The sequence below is a fragment of the Brassica rapa genome, chromosome A09, assembly GCF_000309985.2.
Source record: "Brassica rapa cultivar Chiifu-401-42 chromosome A09, CAAS_Brap_v3.01, whole genome shotgun sequence".
NCBI classification, from domain to species: Eukaryota; Viridiplantae; Streptophyta; class Magnoliopsida; order Brassicales; family Brassicaceae; genus Brassica; species Brassica rapa.
In genome coordinates this window covers 18,893,409-18,915,247 of record NC_024803.2, presented here as the reverse complement: position 1 = coordinate 18,915,247, position 21,839 = coordinate 18,893,409, and the positions used below count along the sequence as shown (strand labels likewise).

The window sequence follows — 21,839 nt, the reverse complement described above, 5'->3', positions numbered from 1 at the left end:
TTGTGGACCATGTAGGTTGTTGAATTATGGTTGATTTATTTAATTGGAGAATAAATGAAATGCTAGTTTGGGGAGTACAAGGATAAAAGGATAGAGAAAATAGAGAGGAGACAGTAATAATTCATTTAAGGAGGTATGGGGTATATGGAGTTAATCCCCAATTTTTACAGTCATATACAAACATAGCAGGAAAAGTATTATATGGCATATGGCCCACCTATTTCTTGAGCCGTGCCTGCTTACAACTTCAGAGAATTCAAGCAATAATATAAGAGAGCAACTAACTGGCTTTACTTTAGATATATTTATTTTTTCGAACTACAAACTCGTTTCTCTTTCTCCAGTCTCTCTCTAGTTTTCGCTTTGGTGTTATTTTTTTCATAAAATAATATATCACTAGGTTAAATGAATATTATATATAAATTATTTTTAAGTATTATATTTTTTTTCATATTATGAAATAATAAATATATATTGCATAATTAAAAATTTAGTAACTATTACATATATAATTAAATTGGTACAAATATTTAAATAAATTTTATTAATCCACACAAACATTTTTTCTATTTTATATGTTATAAAATTAAGTTTAAATGATATTAACATAGATATATAGTCCATTTTTAATATTGACATCTGTTAAAAAATATTTTATACTCATAGTATTTTTGATCGTTTGTATTTCTTTATAACAAAAATTTTAAATCAATGATAACAATAAAAAATTTGTGGGATGTTTAATAGTTTTTGTAATTTATAATTTTAAGAACATTCAATGCAAAGATTAAAATCTAAATATTAAGTTGTCAATAATTGTTCAAAATGTTTATCAAAAAAATTCAAAGCTAATTCAAAATTAAAATACTTATGTATTTTATATGGTATATAATTTATTTTTAAAAAATATTAATATACATATATATAATATTTATTAAATGAGACTTCCTACTTATGTAATTTCGTAATAATTTTTATCTTGTTATAACATAAATATTAAATTATTGATCACAAAAATTTCAATATGAGATTTTTAACAACTTTAGTCATTTATATTAGTTTTTAAAAATTCAAAATATAACATATATGAAGAAATCTAAATTTTTATTATATATTTAATGTGGTTGTTTAATATATTTTAATAAGTTAAAATTTAAAAAATGATAGAGAATAGACTATTTTTTATCAAATCTTTATTATTCAAAATCATTAATTGTCATATATACTTTAGCCACATTAGGTAATTCCGTGATTTTTATTTAAGGAAACAATGAAGAACATTTATGATTAATTTATGGTTAGTTTAATAAAAAACTTATTATTTATTTATATGGACCAACATATTTTTCTAAGAATTCTAAGAATGATTGTGGTGATGACACATGGCTACAAAAATATGTTATAATGTTTCTCTTTTAATATATAAGAGATCAATAGTATTGCCCTAATATTGCAATTTTCCAAGTTATTGTTTTATTTGTCTTTTTTTTTTTTTTTGTCACTCGTTATTGTTTCATTTGTCAACTTGCAGTTTTTCACGATTCAGTTTTCTTTGTCAACTTACATTTTTCTTCGTTATGGGCGGCTTTGTTTTGGCGGTACCAACTTGCAATTACAATAATATTAAGGGACATGACATACATATAAACTTATATAAGTTTCAAAAGTTATTCTTTCTCAGTGGATAATTATTGGCAATGCAGAGACTAGCAAAAATGGAGAAGAAAGAAGACGAAACTCTTCACGTAGCCATGTTCCCATGGCTAGCTATGGGGCACCTTCTTCCTTTTCTTAATATCTCAAAGTTACTTGCTCAAAAGGGTCACAAAGTCTCCTTCATATCAACACCAAGAAACATCGAGAGACTTCCCAAACTACCACCAAATCTCTCTTCCTCCATAACCTTCGTCTCTCTTCCTCTCCCTCCTATTCCCAACTTACCTCCTTCCTCAGAATCCTCCATGGACGTACCATACATCAACCAACAGTCTCTCAAATCCGCCTTCGATCTTCTTCAGCTACCAGTAACAGAGTTTCTCCGAAGATCCTCTCCGGATTGGATCATATATGACTACACTTCTCACTGGCTTCCTCCGGTCGCGACGGAGCTCGGAATCAAGAAAGCTTTCTTTAGCCTCTTTAACGCGTCAGCTCTCTGTTTCATGGGACCGCCTTCGTCGCTCATAGAGGATGCTAGAACTACGCCGGATGATTTCACGGTGGTTCCGCCGTGGATCCCGTTTGAATCAGATGTCGTCTTTCGTTACCATGAGGTTGCAAGGTACGTTGAGAAGACAGAGGAAGATGTAACCGGAATCTCTGATTCGGTTCGGTTTGGTTACTCGATTGGTGAGAGCGATGCTGTTTTCGTACGTAGCTGTCCAGAATTTGAACCGGAATGGTTTGTTTTACTAAGAGATTTGTATCAAAAACCGGTCTTTCCCACCGGTTTTCTCCCTCCACCGGTTAGTGAAGACCATGAAGACGATGGTGATGCTACATGGGCTCGTATAAAGGAGTGGCTTGACAAGCAACGAGTTAACTCAGTAGTGTACGTGTCTTTAGGTACTGAAGCGAGTCTTCCTCGAGAGGAACTCGCTGAGCTGGCTCTTGGGTTGGAGAAGTCAAAAGTGCCTTTTCTTTGGGCTCTAAGGAACGAGCCGACTCGGTCCGAGCCATTGATTCCGGACGGGTTCGAGGAAAGAGTCGGGGGACGAGGTATGGTTCATGTTGGTTGGGTTCCACAGGTGAAAATACTGAGTCACGAGTCAGTGGGTGGGTTCTTGACACATTGTGGTTGGAACTCGGTGGTGGAAGGGTTAGGGTTCGGACGAGTTCCTATTTTTCTTCCGGTGTTGAATGAGCAAGGACTGAATACGAGGTTGCTGCGGGGAAAGGATATTGGTGTCGAGATTCCAAGAAATGAGAGAGATGGAAGGTTCTGGTCTGACTCAGTTGCTGACACGGTTAGACTAGCGATGATCGATGATGCAGGAGAGTTGAAAAGAACAAAGGTCAAGATGATGAAAGGTTTGTTTGGAAACAGGGATGAAAATATCCTTTATGTGGATGAACTTATTGATTATATGAAAAGTAAAGGATCATCTCATGTTGGATGAAATTATGTTTGTATTGCAAGATTTATTTGAATATTAGCAGCTTTTCATACTTTCTTGTATTATTCATGATGTGAGGAATCCCATGGAAAATGTTGCATGGGCATTGGGATCCTCTGGTGGAGTTTGATTCAGGTCCTTTCCAATTTGAGTTCTTATGTCTTAGATATTTAGACATAACTAGATATTTGAAAATTTTCTGTTCGACTACGGGTCGGTTTTTTTGGGTCTGAAAGATCGACATGTAACTGAAACAAATACTAAGTGAAAAATATGGATCTATAGGCTAGAGTTATTTAAAATTGGGTCCACTAATACTCAATCAGGTTTAGAGTTTGGTTCGGGTCGGATCTTCCACAACAAGACTTAATAGGGTAAAATAGCATTATCTATACTCCAATCCGAATTCTTACCAAAAAAAAAAATACTCCAATCCGAACTGGCTTTTTCGAGTCGGTTCTGGCTCGGGTCCTTGGATCTAGGTAAAATACCCCTAGAAAATGTAATAATCTAAAATAATCCTTGAAGATTGTCCTTCAAGTTTCCTCTTTATCGCACCAAGCCCAAATTTGTCTCACCTTTCTCAACAATCTTATTTCTGAAAATGTCAGAGATCACATCAATCGTTAACAAGTTGTTCTTTTGTCACAGGATTGTTTTCTACAGAACTAGTTGTTAACTTGTTTGTATAGTTGGTCAGAAAAAAACTTGGTTGTATGATGTTCAAGTCATCCAAGCCAAAGTCATCACATTATGGCATTGGGCGATGACATGCAAAAAGAAACTCAGTATATCTTAAATTCATTTCCCTTCGATTAATACCAAGTTAGTTTTCTTTCGTCAAGCCGGAAAAAATATAATTGTATCCAAAAAATTGCTATATTTTTATATCAATTGCATGTCTATTATCCAGTTTGTAATTGAAATGAAGAAAAAGAAATCAAAATGAAAAAGGTAATCAAAATGAGAAACTATTAAATCTCTTCCATACTTTCTATCAGTGCCGTGCGAAGGTTTTCGGAGGCCCGAGGCGAGTTCAAAAATATATTTTATATGATATATAATACTCAAAAGTTTTGAATTATTACATAAATGTTTTCTAAATTTTCTTCACCAAAATTTTATAAAATAAAAATTTTAAATCATGAACAAAAAGTATAAATTTGTAATATAAATACAAAGATATAAATTTTTGACTGAAATGTTGGTAGCTGTCAAAAATGCAAATCTTAGCATTTAAATTAACTATAATAAACTATATCTTGAAAATATTATATTTTCTTTATCAAATTCTCATAAATATATAAAATAAGTCTAACTCATAGCATATAAAAAAAAAGACCAATGTGATCAAATATTTACAGTTTTTTAGAAGTAGAATCTTTATAGTTTTATTTAAAATATAGCAAAATTGATTACAAACATAGTTACTTTAAACAGAAATCCAATTTAAATTCAAATAAAAATAAAAATCTAACTAAGAGAATATGTTAATTACCATGTAAAAGTATTTTTTTGTAATTTGGGGCCCTAAAATTTTTACAAAATTTGGGGGCCCTAGGCGAATGCCTTTTTCAAAAGCCTGTAAGCACGGCTCTGCTTTCTATTCTACTTGTTTATTGTTGTGATTAATAAACTGTTTATTTATTGGTTGGTCGATCAAGTACCAAGCTGACATTTTTATTAGAGAAAAGAAAAGGAAATCGTTCTTTAAAAGCTGGCACGAGCTTATATGCACTGTAATGACCAGGTGGCGGTATTATACTGGTTGGAACACTGTGAGAGGTCAAATTTTGTTTTTGTGGGGCTTACTACAGTTGCCACTACCAGTGTGATAAAGTTATACGAACACAAAAATTATATAAAAAAAAATTTCTTATTAAATTTAAAAACTTTCTCAAAACTAAATATTTTAATGTGTTTCTTTTGATGGAACATCTCTCTATGAAAACTTTTTATATAGAACGAAGCTACATCTTTTCCTAAGAACGAAACTACATCTTCTTTTAATAATAATATAGAAACATTCATAAGTTCGATATATTTTTTTTTTCTTTAACTTTCACTTTAATGAGCTCAGTTAAATGGAATTATCCAATATGTGACGCATCACGATGCCGGAAGATGAATGTACCGACCAAACTGATATCAAATAGAAAAATTACATGTTGCACATGCCCAATGAAGAAGAAAAGGGTGTCGGTCAGTGACAGGGAGGATAGAAGAAGGTATGATGGTTGATACGTTTATTTTTTCAAGAAGAGTCATCATATTCTTTACTTGCTTTTTATTCTGCCTTGATCAATTGTTTTTTTAATTTTTTTTTGGGGTCTATGATTGTGTCCTGCTAGCTGACAAATTTTTTTATCAATTTATTATTTCTTTCAACATAAAGAAATATACAGTTTTTTTTTTTTTTTTTTTGCCACTATTATTTTATTTATGGATCTTGGCCCAACAAGATCAAGTCCGACAACACCAAGGCCCAAGAAACGGGCACAAACATTACACAACGACTTGGGCCGAAAGCCCAAAACGAAAAACCGTTGAGGAAGACGCTTACTCATCCCACCACGTGTACGACGCCCGGCGACTGAGACACGCGTCAAGGAGAGGCTAAGCCACCTTCCACCGGCGAAGATGGGAGACTCGACGGAACTCCGCCGTCAAGCAAAGCTTTCCCGATGAAGAATGGTTCACGAAGAAGCCATCTTCACGGTTAATCAAGTCGCCACCGGATCTACGATTCCAGAAAAGACAAATCGCCTACAATCGATCCCACCACCGTCGATCCTCCTGCTTGAAAAAGCGGTCACCTTTAATGATAAGGAAAAGCGCGAAGATGAAACAGCTCGCGACATCGACGAGGAGAGGAAGCGATGATATCGAGGCTAAGGAAAGAGAGGCGATTAGACAAAGGAGAACGGGAATGGTAGATCAACGTTACCAGGAGAACCCCGGAGAGAAGCCGTCGCCGCCTTCGAAAAGAAACGCGACACGGAAACAAAAGCCGAATAGCCCCGTTCGAAGAGAGCGCGAGCCACCGGACGCAAAAGCCGGCTATACTCGTCGAATAGACCGCAGTAAACCAGAGACAAAAATCTTTGAAAGAAATCGGCGATGGAGATCGAGGCTTAATCTCATCATCTTCCTCGTGAAAGATACGAGAGAGAGAACGAGGAAGAGAGAGAAGCCTCTTAAAGAAATATACAGTTTTGGTCGGCGGATGAAAATTTATTCTCAAAAATAGGATCAGTGGAAAATAAAATCTTTCTGCAAACTAAACTTACAAACCAAACTAAAAATCTGAACTAATTTTATTTATAAAACCACTAGAAATGAAATCGAAAGAAAAGACATACTATTGCAACACAATCGACAAAATATATTGTAAATAGAGAATAGACTGATCGAAGATGTCGCCGGCTAATCATCAATAACAAGTTTCTATTTCAAACTTACCTTTCGATTTTAAAGAATCCAAACTTCACATTCAGCAAGACAGAGGCCCAAGATCTCCCAAAAGCGGTGGAGTCAAAAACATAGATCGTTACACACTTAGGATGAAGCTGGAGCGGAGATCACAATCACATCCGTAAGGTACCGGCAAGGAGCAAACGATCCAACCCGGGTAACACTAATCTCACTGAGAGGTGAAGGTGAAATATCAAATCGAGAAAAACCCAAACCAATCTCTGTAGATAGGAAATAAACTAACATTCAATGATCAAAGCCTTTCGATCTACAAAGATCTACGAGATAAATCAAACCTATTCAAAATCAAATTCTCTGCGCAAAGAAGAACTAAAATTTGGACACAAGAAACCGAAGAATAATAAAAACATGAAAAAGAGGGAGAGACCTGGCATCGGGGTTAAGAGCATCTACAACAATCTCCTTATTTTAAAGAAATGATCCACTTAAAATAAAAGATAGAGGTGTGGTTTTCGAACTGAACCAAATACGCAAGGATCTAAACTGAACCTAACCAAATGGTATTCGAATGTCCACCTCTAATCAAACCTAAAAAAAAAAAAAATTATTGATAACAAAATGTATATTGTTTATAGGACAATTCTCATAAATAGACTATTTTTAAGTTTTGGTCATAAAAATAGACCACAATGAAGAAAATGACCAAAAAGATACTAATATCTTAGATATATAAAAAAATTAAAAAAAATTAAAAAATTAAAAAAAAAAGAAATTTTTTTTATAGTTTTAGATTATATATTTTCAAATTCAAATTTTTTTATAAAATTTCTTTTTTTGAACTTTTTTTTTGAAATTTTTTTTTATTTTTTTTTTCAAATTTTCTTTTTGTAATTCGAAAATACTTTTTGAAACCATATTTAAAATTTTTATTTTCGAATTTTTAATATTTATTCTCTATTTTATAAAATTTTAAACCTCAAACCTAAATCTCTACCCTTTAACTCTAAATCTTAAGGTTTGGATTAGTTAACCCTAGGGATATAAGTGTATATTTACCTCTTTAATGAAACATTTTGATCATTTTGATTCTTAGAATTTATATTTGTGATAGAAATTTTTTTAGTGCTATCTTAAGATATTTCCCTTGTTTATAATATTTAAATACAATATATTTTAAAAAAATTCACCACACACAGAGGGCAAATTATCATCAAGTATTATTTCTGAAACATAAAAACTTTATTCTAAAGATTTAGAACTTCTCAAAAAAAAAAATCATATTGCCAATGATAGATATGTGACTACATCCCATTGATGGAGATCTAATGGGTTAAAATATTCTTTCTATTTTTTAAAAATAGTTCATTCAGCAAACTGAGAAATGAAAATTTTAGTTTTTAATGTGATTTTTTTTGTTGAATGGTTTTCATTAATAATCAATATTGAAGCAAGGAAGCTTCTGAACGTAGTTTAAGAAAATTAGAGGGAAGGGAAAATCAGAGTACTGATAAGCAATGAATACAACAGCATAGCAAATAATTGTATTCCTCGCACTATGGATTGGGGGACCAAATAACCGCAGAGGTGAGGCCCTACAGAGGACCCAAGAGAGCTCATATATGAGCCTTTATCCACGCACAGAGAGATAATCTTGGCTGCAACCATTGAGGCTGGACAAGACAGGCATCTATGAAGACGAGAGTTGCGCTCCTGCCAAATGCAATAAAAGGAGGATTGCCAACCCTGTTGGAGAGCAAGCGAGACATGACTATCCTGGGAAGCTATAGGTAACCAAGACAGTGAAGAAGACCAAGCCGATGGTGGAGCACCAAGGTGAAGGCGCAAGGAGACAGTATTCCAGACAGCATATGAGTAAATACAGTGAAATAATGAATGATCTCGAGATTCATTATCCAATCCACACAAGTTGATTCAGAATCAAACCCCCAGGAGACTAGACGGTCTAGAGTAGGATTCCTATTCAAAATAAATAACCAAGCTGTAGTTGAATGTCTTGGGATAGCACCCTTGTGCCAAACCAGCGGAGCCCAAACTTTGTTAAGAAGACTTAGGGGAATGAAACTCCAAACAGCTTTTGAAATAAAACATTTCTGAGGGATACCATCAACGGACCAGTACGGGAGTCCGCTGAAGTAGATGATGGTAAAGAGGAGATAAAGGCAAGAAGCTGAACCTGCTTTTCTGATCTTATTGTCGGAGGGAGGGACCAAGATGAACCATTTTTACTTACGTCAGAGACAAGCGTAAAGAGAGGGACACCAAGCTGAGACGGACAAGACTCACCGAGGAAGGAGTATAAAGATCCAAGAGGCGTCCAGGGGTCCCACCAAAAGAAAGCAGTGTCTCCACTGCCCACATAAATTTTTAACAGCATAAGAGCCTTTGACCGCAACTTTAGGAGTCTTCTGAACATCCAAGAGTAAGTGTAATTTTTGTCATAGTTGGACAGTTATTAGTCTAAGTAATAAACTTCTCGAACAACAAAAAAAATAAAAATGAACAGTCAAAAACCTGTAAAATAAATAGAAAAATTTTCTATGATAATCTTTTTTTAAGTTTTTTTCATAAAAATAGTTTTCAAAATAAGAAAATGACCAATTTTTTTTATTAAAAGTATCATTTATACCTTAGGGTTAACTAATCTAAACTTATGTTTTAAAGTTAAGAGATAAAGTTTTGAGGATATGGTTTCAAATTTTTAAAAATAAAAAATTAAAATTATATTTCAAAATAAAAATGGGCTACTATAGCATGAGTGAACCTTTTCTCCACTGGTTAAGAATGAGCTAAGAGGGGAAGTTTTGGTCATTTTCCTTTTTGAAAATTATTTTTGTGGCAAAAACTATATAGTAAGTAACATATATTTTGTTACATAAAAAAAACACTTTTTCATTTATGTTTCGCAAAATTATATTTTATTATAAATCAAATTATAATTTATTTTGATTTGTAAGTGAATTTTAAATTGTATTCAAAACAGTGCATTTTTCAAAGAGCTATTTTGAATATTGTTTAGATTGAAATTGTCATTGGTCTTAGAAGTAAATATTTCAACCGATTGTGTAGTGCAAGTCATAGACTCATAGTTTCCTATCTAGTTTTAGTTTGTTTCTAGTCTTTTGAGCCTTGATGGTGGTAGTTAGTGCCGAGCCTTCTTCGACTGCTATGGCGTTTGGGATGGTGCTGGTTCGTTCTAGGTGAGCTCGGCTTCTGTGTCATGGTGTGATCTCAGTGATGGTGAAGCTGACTGTAGATCCGAGAGGTATGAGTCTGTTTCGATGGTGTCGCCTTGCAGCTGATTGGAGGATCTTTGCTGTTAGCTTCTCACGGGTAATAAGGCTTGACCTTGTTCAGTTGGCTTCTGTTTGTGGTTCATGGTGGGTGTCTCCCACACGTTTCTGTTCTGAAAATTCAGATCTGTTGGTGTTGTTTCTCTTGTTCCGGTCTCCTATGCTCTCTGTTCTTACATGTGCCTCTCTATGGTGTTGGTGGGTTCATGGATGGGCTAGGTTCGGTGCGTTTATTTTTCTCATGGTGTGCTTTGTGCCTTCTCAGACCTTGGGTTGTCTGTCCTCAGTGATGGTGCGTGTAGTGTGTTTTAGGTTGTGGTTTTTCTTCTTATGGTCTCTGTCGCAGTGCACATTGTGTTTTCTTTCATTGATGGATCTGGGAATTGGCGTGGGTTGGTCATCTATGGTGCATTCTGTAGCATGTGGCACATAACTCAATAACTGTGAGTTAGCTTTTCTCCGGACTGGAAGTTTTACGGTCGATTGTCGGATCCGAAGGTTGACAGTGTGCTCTTCTTATTGTAGACACAACAAGCTATGCTCTGCAGCGTCAAGTTGTTATGCAAATGGTGAAGATATAAAAACATACAGCAATGTTTGGTCTATCCTCAAGTTGTTTATCTTCTTTCACGTTTTAAGAACTATTTTGTTTCGGTTAGGATCTGTTTCTTTCTTTGGATTTTAACCATTTACCATAGCCCTTAGTGGTGTGCGTGGATATGTTTAGTTTCTAATCCATTGTGTTACATTATAGTACACGTTATTGTAGACCGATTATTTGGAATAAAATAATTTTTCAGCGTTAAAAAAAAAAACTCATAGTTTCCTTTTTGTTTTTGTTTTTTTTTTGTTTGGATCAGCGGTAAAGGGTGTTTTGATCCGATTGTATAAATGTGTGTATAATTTTATAGACAAGAAGACAATTAAGTACAAGGTTCACTCGCAAAAGAATTAAACAAGGCCTAAAGATTTCTAACACATCCCAACCAACTATCTGATCACTGAACTAGATCTATTGTTTTAGTCACAAACGTACGAACTCAATAAGATTGATAAGAATAACTCAAACCTTATTATTAGCTTATAAGAAAACTTTCTCAATAACTTAAGCTCTCACAAGATCTCTCAAACTCATAAGTTATGTCACAAGTTGACATCTCTTTATATAGATCTATATATCCTTATCACACTAGAAAGACCATATTTATCTTAATCATAACTCAACGAGGATAAGTATAACTTGAGCTTCAAGTTAACTCTCAAATTTACTTCCAACAAGGTCATCCAGGCCAAGTAACTCACGTTTAATTTTAGAAGCAACAACTATTCCTACGAAGATTAGGCTTTCATGTTTTAGACTTACTAATATTTGAAATCTCCGTTCATGATAGCCTTTTATCCTTCACACGTGGCGAGAACACATAAGAACGAGATACATACAGCCACCTTATTATCTTTCTAATCCTAAGGGATAAAAAGGATATATCAGACTAGTAGAACTTTAAATAACTGTCTTTGCCTGTATGCGTCAAAGTGCGCTTGTCAAGAAGTTGGCACAAACGAAACAACACATCGTTGATTCAAAACCTGTCGAGCCAGACTCTTGACCCGATACTATTTTATATGGAAACCAAATGAAAAAGGCAGGTTTCTGATTCTTTCTCTCTATGAGTAGATAACTCTCATCATTTCTCTCGCCTTTATAAGAAATTGCACTCGTATTTATCTGTTGCCTGAGAAATAGCTCACAAAAATGACTACATATGTTGCAGATCTCCTCTTTCACACCTAGGATAACATGATTCCATTCTTCTGTTTTCCAATTCATTTTATTTTTCGACCAATTTTTGTATCCGTAATTACATTCTTATTATCTTTTTGTTTAATAAAAACCTTATTTTGCAAATTTACACAGTTATAGATTTAATTTATGCAGTTTCGCTCGACTGTTACCCTCTAAATTAATGAAATACTAGGATAAGACATGTGCCTTGCGTAAGGTAAATTTATATGAAAATTATTTAAGAAATATCTTATGAGAAAATAAAATTTATATTCTTGATCAAATTAATATTTTGGCCCTTAAACAATTTTATTTAAAAAATTTTGTTGATTACATAATTTGTTTACTCATGAGCTGATCTTATTTTTAAAAATATTTTAGGTCAAAAAATCACTTATCGCATATGAACCTAACGTTTAAGCAGAAGAATCTTAAGTCTACTATTTGGTTATAATGAAACTATGTCAGCTTGGTTTTATATCATGATTTAGCAATTTAAAAGTTAATTATGGTTATGAGTAGTTTACGTTCACGTGCCAATCCTATATATTTTCAATATTTTTTCTCATGTTTGTTTCATTTTTTTTTTCATTTTGGTTGTTGCTCGATACAAATATTAATTTTTAAGTTTTTTCTTATTTTGTTATTTTGTTTTGGCCTGAGATTTAGAAAATGTTTAAGATTTAAAATTATTCAATAGATACATACTTAGGTTAAGATCTGCGTCTTGTGCAGAATAAATATTTTATATTTATTTTGTTCATGTCTTTTTTCATATTATGAAATAATAAAATAAAAATTATATGTTAAATAACTAAAAAATCAGTTACTATTATGTAATAAATTGGCGTTCACATATAAATCAAAAGACCGCTCTTGTTTATTCGCAATCATTTTAGGATAAATAAATCAAAACAATCAATTTTATCTATCGTATATGATATATAATTAAATTTAAGTAATCTTAACATAGATATATAGTATACTGTTAATATGGATATTTATTAAATAAGGTTTCTACTGATATGATTTTATGATTATTTGCATATTTGTGTAACAAAAGTTTACACCAACGATTTTTTTAATTTGGAATGTTTAGTGGTTTCAATAATTTATAATCATTTAAAAAAAAACAGTTAAGATTTCAAAATTAAAATATTAACTTTTTAATATATGTTCAACGTAGATATCAAAATATAAGTATGTAGTTTCATATTGTATAGTTTAATTTAAAGGATTTGAAATATTTATATATTATATATTATATATTATATATATATATTAACATAAACACCTACTAAAATAAAATTATTTATTCATATGATTTTATAATCATTGTATCTTATTATGAAAAAAAAAAATTTTGAACAACTAAAAAAACAATTTAAATCTTGATCACAAAGTTTATGTGAGACTTTTAACAATTTTAATAATATTTAAACTCGTTTTGAAAAATTCAAAATATAATATATACAAAAAAAAATCTAAATTTTTATTATATAATTAAAGTAATTGTGAAAAAAAATGATAGAAAGTATACAGATTATTAGCAAATCTTTATTAAATAAATCATTAATTGCCATATATATCTTAATCACATTAGGTAATTTCGTAATTTTTATTTAAGGAAAGAATATATAATAATTTCAATTTGATAAATAAATGGTCTATAATAGACATACTATAATATAACATTTCATAACAATTTAATTTTGGACTAACTAACTTTTCAATTGATTATCAAGTTGCCACGTAAGCAAATTAGCATTCTAATTACGTGATAACTCAGCATGACACTTTTTTAATTATTACAAATTATAGGTTATAACTTTTAAAATGTTTTTCTATTAATATATACGAGAATATGTTTTCATTTCATAAGATTTCGAGTTGTAATTTTAAAAAGAACCAAAAGCCTGCTCCAATGCGCTAGGTTTACACAATAGTACTAGGTCCTTGTAATTATTAAAGATAAGAGGGAAGGTATTGTAATTATTGTTTACTAAAACAAGAGTAGAAAACGATATTCAGTTCTCTGCTTTAGAAATTTCTGTTTGTTTTTTATATGTAGATGAATAGATGCGCTGAACATTTATAAGTGTGTAGATAGATGTCATTGAAAGTCATTTTTTAGAGGTCTACTATAAATATCTGGATGTATCGTGTTTTTCTTCAAGGAGTGAAATCATTGAAGCATTCAAAATTACACAACTACCTTTCTGTTTTGTTGCGTGGATGCATACATTCATTCACATATTGTAGTACATATATAATCCACTAAACTATTATGTGAACCTTTTTTTGTGAACTTAGTTATGTCCTCGATCCCCACTATGGCCAAGGACCAAGGTTCCTCAGAAATTACTACTTTCACCTACTCTTCTTAAACGTGAGTATATTGTACATTTGCTGATTAATACATATAGACAATGTGAACTAACTTATCACTGTGTTTGACATTATTTTGTGATATATTCAAGTATTTTGTGAAAAAATATTAACAACAATATCATCTCATTTTAAATATAAATAATGTTTGAGAGTACGAATTAAACATCGTATTAAATTGCTACGATGCAATAATTTTCCACAAAATGACTGTGTGTGTGTGACTGTGTGGTGTATATATATATATATGCCATGCATGTCTTGGGATTACATATTTATTATTGTAAAGATTAAGTAAGTTAAAATGAATCTCTTAGAATAATATTCTAAGTATAACTTAATCTCATATAAATGGTTTTGAGTAGTTGTATTTTACGAATATTTTGTTTTTGACAACGTATTCTACGATTTTATTATTTTTTATGATTTTATTATTTAATTAAAACTTTTAGTAATTTGGTCAAATAATACATTATTTTTTAGGGATGTTAATTTAATCAGCACACAAATTAGGTAATATGACTAGAAGCATGTAATTTTTTTTATTACTATTTTTATAGATACTCAACGTGTCATTTTATTACGTTATGACAAAAAAATAATTATAAGAATGCCACTATTTTTTAATGCCACGTAAAAAAAATTTTGGCGTCACATAAAAAATCGCTGACTGTATTAATGAATTCAACCGTAAAACGCTATGGCGGTATTGACGATTGAGTTATGGATACATTGCGGCTGATTAAACAACGCGGCTGATTTATAAGATATGGGCTTACTTACGAATATAAATTAGTCGTAAATTATTACCGATTTACCGAATTGTAGCTAATTTATGAGATAACGGTTGATTTATGAACACAAGTTACGACTGACTTATACATTGGCTGGTTGATTTGTCAAATATTTGGTTTATTTGTAGATAAGACACGACTGAGTTATGTTTTTCAGCTGTATAGTGATCATCGGCTGGCTGTGCTACTAAATTTATGGCTGACTTTTGGAATGTAGTTATGGCTGGTTTACGTATAATCAGCCGTAATGAGCTGGATTAATAGTAAACTCAGCTTAATTACGGCTGACCTATTAGCAAAAAATTAATTACTATGATACCATTCAATTGATGGCAGATTTATTCGACAATACGGCTAACTTAATACTTTCAGTCTATTTACGGCTGATTTTTTAACGAAATATTTATTACTGAAATAGTATTTATGTTGTGGCTGACTTACATTTGTACTTAATGGCTGATTTATTGAGGACTTCTTCTTCTTCTTCTTCTTCTTCTTCTTCTTCTTCTTCTTCTTCTTCTTCTTCTTCTTCTTTATTGTTTTTATTCATCTTTTTTCCGATATCTTATGGATCCGGTAATTATTGTTTCCGATAATTAGGCCAAGAAAAACATATATGTATTTAACGCTGACAATAGAGGGTGTAGAGTTCTGCATATAGATGAAGAAACAACACGCGACGAGCTTGCAGAGTTGGTACTCGATGATTATGGATTGAAGGGGTCGAGCAATCAGATTCACATGAGCTACATGTTCTCAAATAAAGCTTTGAAAACAATGGCGGACGTTACTATACCATGGCTGAGTTATACAAACGACACGGCCGAGTTAACATAGCATAAATCAAATACAAAATAAACACATACCATAAGTCAAATACAAAATAAAAGGTTTATGAATGGTAAATCAATTGAACTGTGAACACATATCACTTCCTTATTCATCGAGGATCTCTGCTATCATTTTGACACGTAAACCCTGAATATTTGCATCGTTTATCCATTAAAAGTTACACCAAGTGCTAGACACTCAACAAACTTCAACGAATACACACCCACAATCGCCAACTTGGGTGTTTCGTGGATTTTTTTTGCCTCTCCTCCTTCGGAACGCAAACTGCTTGTAGTTAGGTTTTTGGAGATTAGAAGAAACTAAATCATTCAGCATTGCAGGGATCATTTCCGTAAGTGGCCGAAATGCATCTAGCATTTTCTGTTCACTTTCGGGTGTTATCTTTCCAATATTGATGGGATCGTAGCAATTAATATTCTCTTTCCGGAGATCTAAGTAAAACGCCACCCAATGATCACCTCCAGTTTGAAGCAGTCCGTACAAGTGATCCACATCTTCTAACCACTTCATGTTTTTCGGAATGTCTGTGGGCATCTTACCGTTTACTAAATCTTCATAACCAGTATCTTTCAATGTGAACAGTTTTGGTTTGATCTTGAACTAGTTGTAAATTTGTAATCCATACACCATACTTGAACGAACCAAGTGTCCAAAAAAGCAATGCGCTTGGACCAGAATGGGTTGGGATCTCGTGTGGACATTTTCATGAAGACTCTCAAATACGCACAAATATGTTCTACGAAGAATATTGACTCAGTCTAAAAGAATACTTAACTCAGCCGTAAAGTATCGCAAGTCAGCCCCACATAATAAATATAAAACTCAGCCACAAATTATATTTTAACTAAATAACTCAGCTGTAAAGTTTTGCAAGTCAGCCCCACATAATATATGACATATATAAAGTAGACTTACATTATCAAACAGCTCATCCATACTCTCTGTTTTGCCATTGCGGTCTTTCAATGATGAGGTATCTGTAGAACTCAATATCGTCGTGACACCTTGCAAGTGGAATGTCCCTAGTAATTAAACACAAGTCAGTTTAGGAAAATATTGTAAATAACTATATCAAAAAATGGTGTAAAGGTCAATACTCAAATGGCTTTAGATGTTGCTTACGTTTATCCAATTTAATCGGATCAACAGGTGCGATAGGATCATAGATTGTTGTTGAAGGTTCAAAGTTATTCCTCACGCACATCATTCCATTGTCTCCAATATAAGAAAAAACTCGTGCTGAATGAGCATATTATGGCATCATTGCAAACCCATGTGGAGATTATTGAAAACGTCTCTCCCGATAAGACTTAATTTTCTTAGACCTAATTCTTTTCTTTTCATCCTCATAAGATTTCGGCAACAGTTTGTTTTCTGCCGCGACATATTCGTCGGTCTCATCCTCAAGCTCACTGTCATTTTCAATCAGATGTTTCTTCGTAGTAGGTATTCTTATTACTCTTGCACGAGTCCTCGTTGTCTTTTCTAAAGCAAGGGTATCCTTCTTCTTTAACTCAGCTGCCTGTTTCTTCTTAGCAGCGGCCTCTTTCTTTTTTAGATTAGCCTCCTACTTTTTTACATCAACTTAGTTCTGTTTTGGCATACCCAAGCATCCGCATCCGTATACTGGTTCCTTAGCAGGAGAAACAATAACGAAATCAAGAACACTACCCACAATTGTTGCATCAGCAGTACCAAACTCCTCAACCAAATTCTTCTTCACCCGAATAGCCTTAGCATTGGCATCTTTCAAATTCAATTTTGCCCCCGAACCTTTCTCATTGGCTTTAGCAAACTTTTAGCAGGGGTCTTAACTGCCGTTGGACTATTAACGGACTTATGCGGTAAAGATAGGTTGTTAACTTTTAAGAGTTTATCATCGTTTTGGGTACTTTTCCTTACGAGAACTCTCAGACGCTCATCCACTGGAGCTTTTACTCCATTGCCAATGTTTTTCTCCAAATTTGCCAAGTTTCAGGTGAACTCTGAAAATTTGGTATCATATGTGGTTAACCGCGAGTCAAAATTCTCTAATCTACCATCCACGTTTTCAAAATTTCTGGCTAAATTGTCTAGAGTAGCGATTATATTCACTAGAGCCACATATTTCTCTATATCTTTCTTACCTTACTTTTCGCTAGCTCCCTTTCCCTTTGTATTCTCCTTCTTCTGCTTCTTCTTCTCTACATCTGCATATTCACTCTCACTATTGGTCACTTCCTTTTATTTCTTATTTTTCTTCTGCTTCTCTGTGGGTTGTTCAGCCTCTAACGAAACTCCATACTTTATTTTATTTTTTGTTCTCATTCCTCTACACATCCCAAAAACCTCTAACAAACATATCCGTCCCATGGCCCTCTTTTTTTAGATAGGTAAGGTAATGTGTTTTAGTATGATTTTTATCAAGTTATCAAATTGTGGCTCATCTGCTTCACCCGGCCACTGCGAAAATAGCTTTTCTACAACCTCCTTCATAACAATTTTCCTCACACGCACCTACAACATTAAGTCATAACTGAACCATCAAATAACTAATAACTTAGTCATCAATTAAATCATAACTCAACCATCAAGTAACTCATAAATCGGGCATCAAATAAATCATAACTCAGCCATCAAATAAATAATAACTCATACATTAAATGATTCATACGTCAGCCTTAAACCTTACCTTTCCATGATCACTGATCTCCTCATGTGCATAGTTTCCACCCCATCACAAAAGTGGAATTTCTTGCTCATTGACAACTTTCCCAAAAAGCTCTGCGAAGCAAGTGACATATTCATACGCTTAAGCCAACCACACATCCTTCATGCCGCTAAGGGTGTATGACTTTCCTTGTGGATTCAACATCTTAATATAATCAACAAGAACTTCATACGCAGTATGACCTCATGGATAAGTCATCATGTCTTCATCATCAAATACTCTTTTTGCACTTTCAAAAGGTATTCTAGAATTATGATGCAAGCCATAAAATCATATGGCTTGAAGAAGAAACAACCCTAACCATTTCCACTTTTCAAAATTCCAGGTTCGACAGACCACTAATGATGGCCTCAGTTCATCTAACTTGAGTCTAAACCCAAGCCGCATATTCAACTCCTCTCAGAATGCTTTGTATTGGTCAAGTTAAGGTTCAAAACTTTCTATTGGCAATGTATATGTGTTTAACTCCGTGATCTCACTAAATTCATGTAAGAAAAACCTGAGAGGTTGATCAACAAGGAAACACCAAATTTCTTTCTTATATATTCGCAGTTGTCTACGTAGTAGATAGTATACAACCTTACCAGACTGCACAAATTTGCTATCAGCTAACTTAGCAATTACTCCAACATGAAACTCCTTCAGGTTATCCTACACATCTTTTCTTATTGTGTTTATAATTTGAGGGATGTCTCCCATATGGATGTTGTGATTAATGTTTTTATTTTCAAGATTATAAGCCCCGTCATCGTAGAGTCTTAGAGGGTAATTCATTGCTTGATCTTCAGAAACATCCATTTGGTCATAAAAAATATATATAACATATCAATGATAAATCAGACGTAAAGCATACAATAAACCAGCAAAACTAAACTTTACCACAACTACATTTATAAACCAGCCGCGATAGATAACTAACTCAGCTATAACTGCATATATAAATTAGCCGCAATAGAAAACTAAGTCAGCCATAAATTAAACTCATAAATAAAATTTAGCCACAAACTCGAATACAAAGTAACTCATCGAAACATACGAGAGAAGAAGATTAAAGATGATATCGGATGATTGCGGAGACTACGATTTCAGAGAAAACGATTTCGGAGAAGATGCTTGCGAAGAAGACACTTACAGAGGAGACTATTGCTGAGAACACAATTTCAGATGAAAACAATGATTTTGACTCAAATCGTGGTGAGGGTATAATCGACAAAGGAAATTTTAAGTTAAAGGTCGTTTGATTTTTTTTTCCTGTGGCTATAGATCAAAGTTATTAGTGACGTGGATATAATTATTAGTGATGTGGATTTGTTAATTATTTTTTTATTATAAATAATCACATTAAAAAAAATAACCAGTGGTATTTATTGTAATTTACTAGGGGTTTACAAACATTTGAGTAATTTTTGAAACATGTAAGATATTGTATTTATATAACAACTTTTCTATGTCATATAAACTTCCATATAAGAATGTATATTGGGGTAAAAGGGTTAGATCTTTGAGTAATTTTCTCTATTTTTTAATATTCTTGTTCCTCGTAATTAATTTCTTTTATAATGGTAGGGTTTTAATTGTTCTTTGAATAACGGCAGATATTCTTTCTGAAAAGTGGAAGAAGCAAATCTCTCAAAATTGAAGTCCTGATTTTTTTTTCTGTAAACCCAAAATTAAGCTTAATTATGATATGCGCTAAATAATGCTCATAAAAGTACAACGAGATAAAGCCAAAGGATATTTATCATGAGATTTTAATAACACATTAATAGGCATAACTAGCTTTGAATAAAGTATTTTGTATAGTTAAAATGCTCAAATTTGACAACCTACCATCATTGAAATAGTATTGGAAGAGTATAAGCTTGTTAGACAAGAGTCTTTAGGCAATCTAAAATGTTTACATTTGACAATCTAATTTGAATTATATTGTAAGATTTAAACCTTTAGGCAAGTAGTTGTTGCCATCTTGCTATTTTTGTGCACCAGAGTGAGACTTCAGTTTTTCCTACTCCTAAGGTTAAATGGACTAGTATGTCTCAATGACAAAAGACCTTGCTTAAACCCACGTAATGAGGTGATGCTACTTTTAACACCATACCTAAACTTTAACATTGGTAATTTTAAGTTTCAACGTTACATATATACTATTCGATATCAGCAATATATGTTCAATTCCACCATTTGACAACTGAAAACGATTAAACAACAAATATTTTGATTTTTAGTTAGAAAAGTAATCATTTCTCAAACTTAATAGAGTTTGTTTCATTGTTGTTCTCCTTTTCTTGATCTTCTTATAAACTTTGATATGATTTATAACAAAGTTTGGCAGAAAAAAACAAGCTAAACATTATGACCACCCAATTTTTTTGTTTGTTTCTTGAGGATCATTTTAGGATAATTGTTTAATTTGGACAATCACTGAATTATTTAGAAAAATTAATGTTATAAATAACATTATAAAGCAATTTATAACATAATCTTATGAGAAGGGCCACTTTTTTCTTCTTCTAATTATGACCATCACTTTAATGGATGAACTAGATTCTGACCCATGCTTAAAAGTGCAGGAATATTTTTAACAAAAATTTACTAAGGAAATAAAATGTTTTAACATTTTCTTCTAATATATTTGAATATATATATATAATTATATTATTTTATATTTCTACTAATATGAACTTATATAAGATATTACTTAATTTTATTTTCAAACATTTTAATTTTTTCGTTATAAATTTTTAACTAAATTTCTGCAATTTATTTGATTAATTGTGTTATATATATTTTTGATAAATTTTGAATAATAAAACTTATTTGATGTCAATTTATTGACTTTAAAATTCCATTTATATATAATATGTAATTTACTATGAAAGCTTGAATGTAGTTTTCTATTTATGAAAATATAAATAAAATCTATTAACTTAACTGATTTCATATTAAATAAAATTATTTTTAAATATCTAAACCCAAAAAGTTATACTTATTTTTTATTTTTTATATAAATTATTTGAGTGTTAGTCAATTACTTAATTTTATCAAAAAAAAATTTAAAGATTAATAAAACTTATTAAGAGGTGAGAATTAATGTTTTATAGTGTTTGGACATAAGATTAATTAGTCTATTGTTTGAAAAACATAAATAGTAGTATAATTTTGTTTTCATATAATTACCTTAATATAGATATAATATTTTCATTAATCATTAATTATATTTTATGCAATATTACACATGACTACAGGTTGGGTCCAACACAATATTTATGTTAATAGATTCATGTACATAATAAGTCATTTATCATTAATCCACCATAAATTGGATATATAAATGCCATTTGTGCTTATAAACTAGTCTATGCTATCATAAATGTGTGTGTTTATAATTCAACTACCTTCCAAAGTTAGATTATAAACCGATAATTACTGACTTACTCACATTTTTATTGT

General features: G+C 32.1%; 1 protein-coding gene and 1 long non-coding RNA gene across 2 annotated transcripts; one reads left to right on the top strand and one right to left on the bottom strand.

Annotated features, from left to right (window-relative positions):
* Nucleotides 1-1,298: 1,298 nt before the first annotated feature.
* LOC103833921 (UDP-glycosyltransferase 91C1) lies at nt 1,299-7,155 on the top strand. The gene has a single exon (XM_033280398.1). The coding sequence runs from the start codon at nt 1,698-1,700 to the stop codon at nt 3,117-3,119; it is 1,422 nt and encodes a 473-aa protein (XP_033136289.1). The 5' UTR covers nt 1,299-1,697; the 3' UTR covers nt 3,120-7,155.
* A 7,099-nt stretch (nt 7,156-14,254) lies between these two features.
* LOC117127981 lies at nt 14,255-21,728 on the bottom strand. Its single transcript, XR_004451028.1, has 2 exons — nt 18,351-21,728; nt 14,255-18,175 (listed from the first exon to the last, which is right to left on the bottom strand). It is a non-coding gene; the product is annotated as an uncharacterized LOC117127981 (long non-coding RNA).
* Between the last annotated feature and the right edge of the window lie 111 nt (nt 21,729-21,839).